A 9,731-nucleotide genomic window follows, 5' to 3' on the forward strand; every position below is an offset into this window, starting at 1 on the left:
AAGTTCTATATTAATTGCGCCCTGACTGGTAACGTTAGCGGGGAATTACATTATCAAGCACCACTCGTCAGCATTTTCATCGAGTAGGTTCTAGTTTCAATACTGTCATCTGACTCTCTCACCATAAGAGGCCGCTCGATAGCGCTTTTTATGAATCGTAGATAGTTGTTTTCGTTATAAATGTTTGCATGTGTATGTTATTATGGGCCGTCGACCCAAGGTAATCAATAGATAAATAAGTAAGTAAAATAGATGGATAAAAGTACATTCCTAGACATAATCACAGTTATTGGTAGTATTTATTTACCATATAATTTATATAGTATAATATAATATATAACGTTAGTATCTTATCTGAGTCACAATATCGGCATATTCTTTGTTACGCAGAAATGCGGTAATGTCATACTTTGTTCAAAATGGAGTTTGTGAGAACTAATCTGGAGTTAATGACTGTCGTATTCTAATTACGTAATACATATCGTTGTTAGTATTTTTATGTAACATGTATGCTCGTAATTTGTTGTTGTTACGCACATATATTATGAAACATTTGAAATACCAAGTATCTTTTAAACGTTGGAAGGTGGACGGAATAATTTGAGATAAGTTTAAGACAAATTACATATTGCATGGGTTGATGTCAGCCGTTATGATATATAGGCAATTGCACGCATGCGGAACATATATAGTTTAAACTGGAGAAAATGTGCGGTCATTACGGCTATCATAATGACACGGTGGCCTGGGAACTAAGATTGCATCTTGTAGGTTCCAGGAAATGTTGCTCTCTTCGACTAGTAGACGTCCGAGCGGTCGAGATTCTTCAACAGAATAGCGACTCTGAAACACATTTAATGGAGATATATCATATAACGTTAGATCTACCATGAAGGCATGTAAAAAAACACAGTGAAAAAAATTCTAAACCAAAATTATTGCGCATGTAACTTTTAAAGTCTTGTATCTGTACATGTATAACCGCCCTTCGGCGTAACACACCAGCTTTGCAGGCACGCGTGATGTGGCAGCAGCTTGTTATATCACACTGAACGACCCGTCACACCTATTTAAACTTTTGCACATCTATCTGTAAGTGTTCTTTGAAACTATCCAGAGAAGATGTGCTTAGTGATACTAAATCCCACTCTTCGGTGGTTCTGGGAAAATACAAGTTCTTAACACATCAATCATAGGCTGGTAACTCTGGTACTTGAAACACGACTTTTCCTTGTTTTCAGTTTGTAAGGACTTACCTTTCCTCACGCACGTGCAATTGGTCCGACAGGAACTTCTTTAAGGCTTCTCCGTGGCATTTCTTGTGTTCTTCCTTGGCGAAGGGGCCGACGGCCGAGACCTCACACTGGACGAAGGGGCGAGCCGTGCCGCCCATGATAGCTCTCTGGCCCGCACGGGCGAACACCATCACGCGCTTGAGGAAAAAGTGCAACGTAACACACGTCCAGAATTTTGACAGATCTTTCTGACTATATAAGACTTGGGTCACATTTCCAAAGCGGGGCCCGGTCGGGCAGTTTTCGGGAGCGAAAAGAATGATGTAAAGACATCAAAATACACATTATGTTAAAATAAGATTCATGGGCATGATGTGTGTATATTTCTAGATATACATTTTAATTATTCGTTTTTAAAACATTCCAATCGGGCCCCAGTTTGGAAAGTATGATATTAATGTGACGTAACGTTATGCCTAAACGGTCGTTGTCAGAGGCCAAGACTGACCAGGTAATAACGTAATTCTTTTACTAAAAAGATGGCTAGCTAAATTACGTCTGTTGGGATCGGTCCAACTTGGCCAACAAGGCTGGACCCCAGGCTAAAAAAGACCGTACGTTACAAATAAATGCGGTGGTGATAGACACTTCAGCATTTAAGTACCCCAAATTTACTTACTTTGCAAGGTAGTGGTAGGGAAGCTAATACGTGACAATTGATAGTACAAGTGGGTGCCTCAGCTAACTGTGCAGTTCATTACCTATTATAATTAGCTGAAATTTGAAGAAACAAAATATAAGTACACGCACGTCTTCCTTTTCCCGAAGTCGCTGGGCCAAAAACAGGGATAGTCCTCTGGCGAAATCGCCCGTCATAGAAGAAATTGGAAGATTGGAGCGAACCGTAGCACATATCATCGCGGAAATGCTGTTTTTGTGCACAAAACTTACAAGAAACAAGGTACAGTACTGGCGACAGAAAGGCTTAAAACAGATCCCAGACTGCATTGTACAGGGAATTCCCTGAGGAAAGTTCTATCCATACAAATGGACATTTGTGGTCACCATTTAATCCAGTGTACTTTATGATGCTCCATGCAGCGATTGATCAAGGATGATTGAAGATCTGTGGCTGGGTAACGAGCTGTGTGTCTTGTGTGTTGGTTACCAACAAAACGTTTCTGTTGAAAAAAGAAAGCCCAACGGACCTGGGCCATTAAGTTAATATTCCGGCCACAGGTAGATAAATAGTAGAAAACCAACTTGCTGCATCTGTATATCTTTTCATCATCAAAGTTTCTACAAATCTGTACTATTTACCTTGGTTTTGCACTTTTTAAATCGCTTAGCCGATGATTCCGTTGCCCCAAACAGGGATATTTCAAGAGTTTAGTTTGCTATTAAAAAACAATCGCCGCTAGATGCCACTGCTGCATATGTACTTCAGACAAGTCTCGCTAGGTGTCACTATTGCACGGGTCACACCTGAACTTCCAGTCAGAATCATGGCGTCTGTGGGCGGGATTGTTGCGACGGCTCTCTCCGTGCTCGTGGGTCTTGTTTTCGCCTTTTCCGGCGCTGTCAAGCTTTTCCCGGCAGTGAATCCAGACCTCCATCAAGAAATGGTGAGCGCACTATCACAACTACTTTCCAAATGCCCTCGTAGAGTTGTATTTGTAGACTATTTTTGGGCAACGCCCCCCTCCCACCTGCACCTGACCCAAACCATCTGCGATCCAAGCGTTTAATTTCAGTGACAGTCAAATTTTTTGTAAGTATGGGAATACATGTACCAAGGATGCTTCCCTATAAACGTCTTGGAATTGTGAGAAGAAAATTGTACTGGTATCTAAAAAAAAATAGTAACTAGAATTGATTAAAATTATCTGTGGACATTCTTCATTTCATCACTCATCAATATTTAAAGTTTGAGATGTTTTGGTATAAATATATTGAATCATTCATGAATGAGAGACATTGTTTGGAGTGTAATTGTTCATAGAAATGACAGTCAAGTTCTGTAACTTTTTGTAAATTCTGTTACTAATGTTTTGTCTCTACAGGCCAGCAAGTTTTCGACATATTCTCCCATCTTTCCGCTGGCGGACGTCACAGGATTCCACCCCTCCCCGGAGCTCTATCGCCAGGTTGTCGGAAGCTTGGAGCTCATTTCTGGACCCGGAATCATCCTCTTTCCCGCTGAGCTGAAAACGATCTGCAACGGAATCCTGTTTGTCATCATGTGTGGGGCCTGCTACACTCACTTTGCTCTCGGAGAGCCTTTCATTGTGCCGATGGTGCTTGGAGCTATGCTGGGGTGCATTTATTTCCTCAGGCACCAGGGGGAGCCGTCCAAGGAAAAGGCCCAGTAAAACAAACTTGTCACACAAAGCTGACCATTGGCCTCCCGACTTTCTCCAGACCATGGTTGGGAGTTTAAGTTGTGACTAAGTTCATCTGTGTCTTAGGGTATCTGTATCTGTATCTACATAGCCGGTGTAACCGCCCTACGGCGTATATTAAAGCGTGGTTGCTGGTTGCCCACAAATCAGGGGTGCATTTTTTTTTAAATTGGGGTGTGTACTTATTCAAGAAAATAAAAAGGTATCTAAAACATGAAAGTCAACAATCGATTTTGAGAAATCAAACCCAGGAAAGTACTAGTAAATTCTTTATAGAGGTAATCAGAAGAGTGCACTGGAACTAAATTAGGATTGACTCCAGGCTACTCCTAACCCAGCACAAACTTTGGTTGTGGAGTGGTCAATAAAAAGTGTTGTGGGAAGGTCCTGAATATGTGAGGGGCTTAAACAAACTGGAGGACTAATACTTGTACATCAGCCATAATTCATGATCAGACTGCAGTCACAATGTCACAAATGCTGACAGCATATTTTCCTAGTAGTATCCAGTACAAATGTAGTATCCAATAGTATCCAGTATTTTGTGTTTTTTCTGTAGTATCCAGGTTTCCTGCTGTCTAAAAACCTTGGAAGACATTTTTATAGCTACTGCTTCAAAAGACATTTATTCCCTAAAGGCATGTCAACATGTTAATCCAGGAGATTATTAATAATTTGTGTATTGACTCAAGTTTTCCTCTGTCTCAATCACTGACAAATGTAACATTAATGTTAAAATATTCTCTTTGACTATTAGTATTACTATTTTAGCAGTTACTGTAATACATCTAATATAATACAGTGGGCACAATGTAATAATAACAATACAATGTAAAAGCATCAGCTATTGAAAAGAAACACTTTTTATGTGTAACGTTACATGTACATACCTTCAGTATACAGAAAGGGGCATTCATATAATACATAGAGCAAGGTCAAGGAATTCAAATATACAGGAAGACATGCTTGTAGATCTTTTGAAATAAAAACAAAGGTACAAACAATGACAGATTCTATATATTCACCTTGAGTATTCACCTTGAGCGACAGCCAGTAGGTACCCGTTAGAGTAATGAGGCTGTACATAGTTAAACTGCGGGGCTGTAGCATCTGGTCTTCCTTCCTTCCTTCCTTCTCTCCTACCTTCCTTCCTTCCTTCCTTCCTTCCTTCGTTCTTTCTTCACTGCAACCTACTAGTTCAGTAGGAGAACTCGTATTCGTACAGGTCCTTGTGTGTGTTCCACTCAGCCGACAACCTTGATTTGAACAAGTTCACTGATTTGCTGGTCACCGTCTGTTCGGAGAGCTTATTCCACATGGGTATCACTCTTGCTGGGTAAAAATTGGCCCTTGGACCCTTGGAGCACTGTATCTGGTACTTGTACGAGTGGCCTCTTGTGGAGGTTGCCAGGCTAGGCGTGAGCATAGCTCTGCTACACTCGGGTTGCAGTGGTTACTGGTTCTGCATGTGACTAACCCATGTGTTATCTTGTAGAGAAGAATTATGTCTGCTCTTTTCCTTCTGAAGAGAAGTGTGGGTAGTCCCAGAGCCCTTAGCCTCTGTGAGTAGGGAAGGTGGGAGATTGAAGGAACCAGCTTTGTAGCTCTTCTCTGTACCCTCTCCACCATGTCTTTGTCTCTCTTTGTTTTTGGATCCCAAATGACCGTTGCATACTCTAGGTGGGGACGTATCAGGCTTTTGTACTGCAACACAAATGAGTCTATGTCCAGATATTTGAAAGTGTGTCTTATAGCACCGAGCACCTTGTTGGCTTTGTTGACCTGGTTCTGTACATGACTGCTGAAGCTCAGCTTACTGTCTATGAGTACTCCTAGGTCTTTCTCTTCCGTTGTACACTGTAGGGTATGTACTGATCCGTCTGTCTTGATCATTGTGTATTTGTGTCCGGGATTACCCTTCCCAAGGTGCATCGGCTTACACTTATCAGGGTGGAATCTCATCTGCATTTTTCTCGACCATTCTTGTAGTTGGTCTAGATCGGCCTGAAGGCAGGTCGTATGACCTTCTCTTGCACAGTCCTCGACGGTTGCATAGATCTTTGTGTCATCCGCAAAGAGAGATACAAAGTTCTGCAGTGTGTCCGGTATATCGCTCACGAAAATCATGAATAGTAAGGGACCCAGTACACTCCCTTGTGGGACTCCGCTTTCTACCCTCTTCCAGGACGATGTAGCTCCGTTTACCGAGACTCTTTGTCTTCGTTGGGTTAGGAAGCCTCGTACCCACTCTAACAGCTTTCCTCTAATGCCAAAGGATTCGACCTTTCTAAGGAGCCTTTCGTGTGGGACCGTGTCAAAAGCCTTAGCATAGTCTAAAAATATAACATCCACTTGTAGTCCGTGACTTAAGGCTTCGGTCCACACGTCAAGTGCCTCGAGTAGGTTAGTCACTGTTGATTTCCCCTTGGAAAAACCGTGCTGTTGCTCACATGTGAAATTGTTTATCCTCATGTGTTCAATCACCTTGTCTGAGATTATTCTTTCCAGCATCTTGCAGGGCACTGATGTTAGCGAGACGGGACGGTAGTTTGCTGGGTCTGACTTCTCACCCTTTTTGAAGATAGGAGTGATACTTGCTTCCGTCCACTGCTCTGGAAGTACTGCATTACTTAAGCTGAGTTGATAAACCTTGGTTAGTGGGACCACGATTTCGTGTGACAGTTCTCTAAGAATTCTCGGGTGAAGTCCGTCATTACCTGGGGACTTGTCCGGACGCAGCTGGGATAATTGGTCCATAACCATTTCCTCAGTGACTTCTATTTTGTCCAGGACCGGAGTCTGTAGAGGTTTAGGATCGAATACTGGCATGTTGTCGTAGATCTCGCGTGTGAAGGTCTTATGGTACTGAACATTTAATATTTCTGCTTTGTCTTTGTCTTTGGTAGCAAAGTTACCCTTCGTGTCCTTCAAGTCACCCACCTGTGATTTTACTGATCTGCGGGAGTTCACATAACTCCAAAAAGCTTTATTGTTTGTCTTAGCTTCCTTGGCGAGTGATCGTTCAAAGTCTCTACGTGCTTGTCTTGCAGCATGTGTTGCGGCATTTCTACATTCTTTGTAAGTTTTCCAGTCTTCCTTGCTTTTCGTGTTGAGGTACCTTAACCATGCATGGAATTTCTTTCTGGCTTTACGTTGAGCCTCATGTGTCATCCACTTCGGTTTGCTTTTCTTTGTTGTATTTCCCGTTCTCTTCGTCGGTACATTCTCTTCTACCACCTTCATTACTTTCTCTTGCAGTGTGTTGAAGGCCTCCTGGTATGTTATTGTCTGTTTCAATTTCTATGTGAAGACCAAACAAAAAGATAATTTGAGCTGCCGGACATTTTTTCTCTTTTTTTTTTGTACAATCAAAGTTATAGGTGTCTAAAACTTACTTAGTAATATTGTGTTGTTTCATTCAATCCTTTGATTACAGTACCAAAGTACAATCATTATTAACGTTTCGCCCATTCCTCACAACATCTGCTTCGAGATAATTTTGTCTCACCAGGTTAATGTGCTGTTTTTAATAAAACCGCTAGGCGCGCTGTTGTGTAACATATTTAGACCGCCCTTTTCAAAATGGCGTTTGGGAAGCTCGCTGTGACAATAGCGTCGGTGACTCTTGGCGTTTTGTTCGTCTTTAAGGGCGCTGTGAAGTTATTTCCCGAAGTGAACGAGGAAATCTACCAGGACTTCGTAAGTTTGCAAAGTTTTGGTGCCCAATTTTGCCCATATGGCGTTGTAGAATGATTTGAAACTCCAGATTTTGACGCGCTTGGTTTTTTGTTTCGGGGAAAGAAACTCCCGTGGGATGACAGTTGAATGACAGATGTTGTATCTTGCTGCAAAGTTACACATTTTGGCTTGGATTCCACAGTTCAAAGTGATTTCTTGTGAATCCAGCTACTAAATGATTTGAGGGGACTACGAAACATGTATTTTCACTCAGTTTTGCGCCAGATTTTTAAAGGTTTGAGAAATAATTTAGACCCTGGGGTGATGCGGTAAGAACTAAAACTCCATCCACATTCCACAAATATTTTGGTGCTTTTCTTTGTTTAAGTTACCTTTAGTTGTAACAAAATTCAGAACATAGAATTGAAGAAAAAGATGTTTGGGTAACCACGAAGACATGTGGTAGCTTGCCACATGTGTTTCTACTAAAAACATATGATATGCATCTTCAAGCAGATGTTAGGAGGAAGACCCTTTTTGTATTGCATGCGAAATTTTTCGTGATACCACATCTCCTTAACGTGTTTTATCCTTAGAATATCATCCAGACAATATCCATGAGAAAGACTTCCACTAAATAGAAATACAGGAGGTTAGACTTTCCTCCTGGAATATCAATCTTCACAGCCATTCTGGGTCAATGACCTCACAGCTGTTCACACTTTCAAAGGATGCTTATCTTCAGTTCATCATAACCTAATGTGTAGGATTTAAGCTAGTAAGAAATAAAACATGTATGTTTCCTACATGTACGTATGCCCTAACATATTTCTTACAAATACATGTTAGAAGCTGAGGTCTGGTCTGGCATGAATTCTATTATATAATTTCTAATGCTCAGTCATGAGCAACTGCTGTTATTTGAATATGATTTGCCTTCCAACATCATTTCTTTGTTTCATAACATGGACAGAGAATAGCCGAAATATTCAAACAGTCCTCTAGTTTTCCTTAGGATAACTGAGGACCAGATTTTTCCATGATTTCACAACAACACTTTTATTGCGTTTTGTTGATAATCAGGTCATGCGGTTTGGCCGGTATTCTCCAGTCTTCCCATTGGCCGACCTTACCGGATTCCGCCCGCCTCCGGATCTCTATCGCCAGTTCGTAGCTTGGACGGAACTCGTCGCTGCTCCGATGCTCGCTCTGTTCGGCGGAACCCTTGGAACTCTTGCCAACGTTATCCTGTTTGGCGTCATGCTCGGAGGAGTGTGTACGCACCTTACGCTAGGGGACCCGGTGTCCCTGTTTGCTCAGGAGCTGGGTTTGTTGATCGTTCTGGGATGCCTGTTTGTTCTACGGAGGGTCGAAGCTTCTAAGGCAGCTAAGGAGAAAGAACAGTGAACGAGAAAGTCACTTCTGATGTGTCTAGTTCCACTTGTGGCAACAGTGGACCTCTCAAACCAATCTTCAACAAGGCAAGCTGAGATTCAAAGACTTCACCTCACACAGAACACAGAGAAGTTGGCCCCCTGGCAAAACATACAGAAACTGCAGTGTAGAATACTAGAAATGCACACACTGTCAGACAAGCAGGTGTGCATAAATACCATTTTAGATCCGTGTCCATTGTCAGAAGATGTTGGGGTGGTGTCATCTACAAGCACATTTACTTGTGCCAGCGGCAGTAGAGAAGCCAGGCAGTCAGAATACATTACAATCTGCTTGGAGATTTGGAGTAACTATTACTATTTATCTATCTGCATCTATTTATAAAAAGCTGACAGTTGTGCCAAAAGGTTTTCATTCAGCAGAAGTTCATGTTCATATCTAAAAGTCAATGAACACATATTATCATTGTTTTACAAAATCCATGCTAGAAGATTCTAGACTATCGCAACCTGAGAGTATCTGATGAGATAAAGTTTCGTTTTTCAGAAGTGAGTATTGTTTTAATTTCAATCATATTGTCATAACTTAAGGATAGAATACTATAGCTAATACTAATATTACATAGTCTGATTTTTAATACTAGTAGTTGTCAGATTGTAGCTAAGTTAGCTATAATTTACCAAACTGAGATGTGTAGTGGATAGTGAGTGAGTTTATAGCTTAACACAAGACACCTTCGGTATTGTTACACATCATAACTACTAATCACAGGTTGCAATCAAAGACATGTATTTTGACCAAAATAAATTTTTCTAACCAGACTCACTACTGTACTTACTCTTGTCAAGAAGTTTATGTTTCTGTAGGTTGTATTTGTTATTTAACAGCATAAAATAGATTGTTATATTTGGCTAATGTGTGTGATCTTGACCATTTGAATTGAATGAATACATTTGTAATTAGATAATCAGCAATTTATTTTGTACTGAAAAGGAATAATGTAGATCTGGAGTTCTGGACA

The 9,731-nt window shown here is 41.1% G+C and overlaps 2 protein-coding genes and 1 long non-coding RNA gene across 3 annotated transcripts; 2 read left to right on the top strand and 1 right to left on the bottom strand.

Moving 5' to 3' along the window:
* Nucleotides 1-280: 280 nt before the first annotated feature.
* LOC118426062 lies at nucleotides 281-1,427 on the bottom strand. Its single transcript, XR_004832363.1, has 2 exons — nucleotides 1,257-1,427; nucleotides 281-843 (listed from the first exon to the last, which is right to left on the bottom strand). It is a non-coding gene; the product is annotated as an uncharacterized LOC118426062 (long non-coding RNA).
* A 1,255-nt stretch (nucleotides 1,428-2,682) lies between these two features.
* LOC118426060 (transmembrane protein 35B-like) lies at nucleotides 2,683-4,646 on the top strand. The gene is made up of 2 exons (XM_035835314.1): nucleotides 2,683-2,860; nucleotides 3,299-4,646. The coding sequence occupies exons 1-2, from the start codon at nucleotides 2,741-2,743 to the stop codon at nucleotides 3,605-3,607; spliced, it is 429 nt and encodes a 142-aa protein (XP_035691207.1). The 5' UTR covers nucleotides 2,683-2,740; the 3' UTR covers nucleotides 3,608-4,646.
* Nucleotides 4,647-7,158: 2,512 nt separating this feature from the next.
* LOC118426058 (transmembrane protein 35B-like) lies at nucleotides 7,159-9,619 on the top strand. The gene is made up of 2 exons (XM_035835313.1): nucleotides 7,159-7,336; nucleotides 8,399-9,619. Exons 1-2 carry the CDS (start codon nucleotides 7,220-7,222, stop codon nucleotides 8,720-8,722), a joined length of 441 nt encoding a protein of 146 aa, XP_035691206.1. The 5' UTR covers nucleotides 7,159-7,219; the 3' UTR covers nucleotides 8,723-9,619.
* The last annotated feature ends 112 nt before the right edge of the window (nucleotides 9,620-9,731 follow it).

This window comes from Branchiostoma floridae, chromosome 11 (assembly GCF_000003815.2).
Source record: "Branchiostoma floridae strain S238N-H82 chromosome 11, Bfl_VNyyK, whole genome shotgun sequence".
NCBI classification, from domain to species: Eukaryota; Metazoa; Chordata; class Leptocardii; order Amphioxiformes; family Branchiostomatidae; genus Branchiostoma; species Branchiostoma floridae.

Bases quoted from the DNA above. Each gene is read 5' to 3' on its own strand.
- LOC118426060 (XM_035835314.1), top strand. From the start codon at position 2,741: ATGGCGTCTGTGGGCGGGATTGTTGCGACGGCTCTCTCCGTGCTCGTG. The intron at 2,861-3,298 runs GTGAGCGCACTA...TTGTCTCTACAG, and splicing joins CAGACCTCCATCAAGAAATG to GCCAGCAAGTTTTCGACATA.
- LOC118426058 (XM_035835313.1), top strand. From the start codon at position 7,220: ATGGCGTTTGGGAAGCTCGCTGTGACAATAGCGTCGGTGACTCTTGGC. The intron at 7,337-8,398 runs GTAAGTTTGCAA...GTTGATAATCAG, and splicing joins AGGAAATCTACCAGGACTTC to GTCATGCGGTTTGGCCGGTA.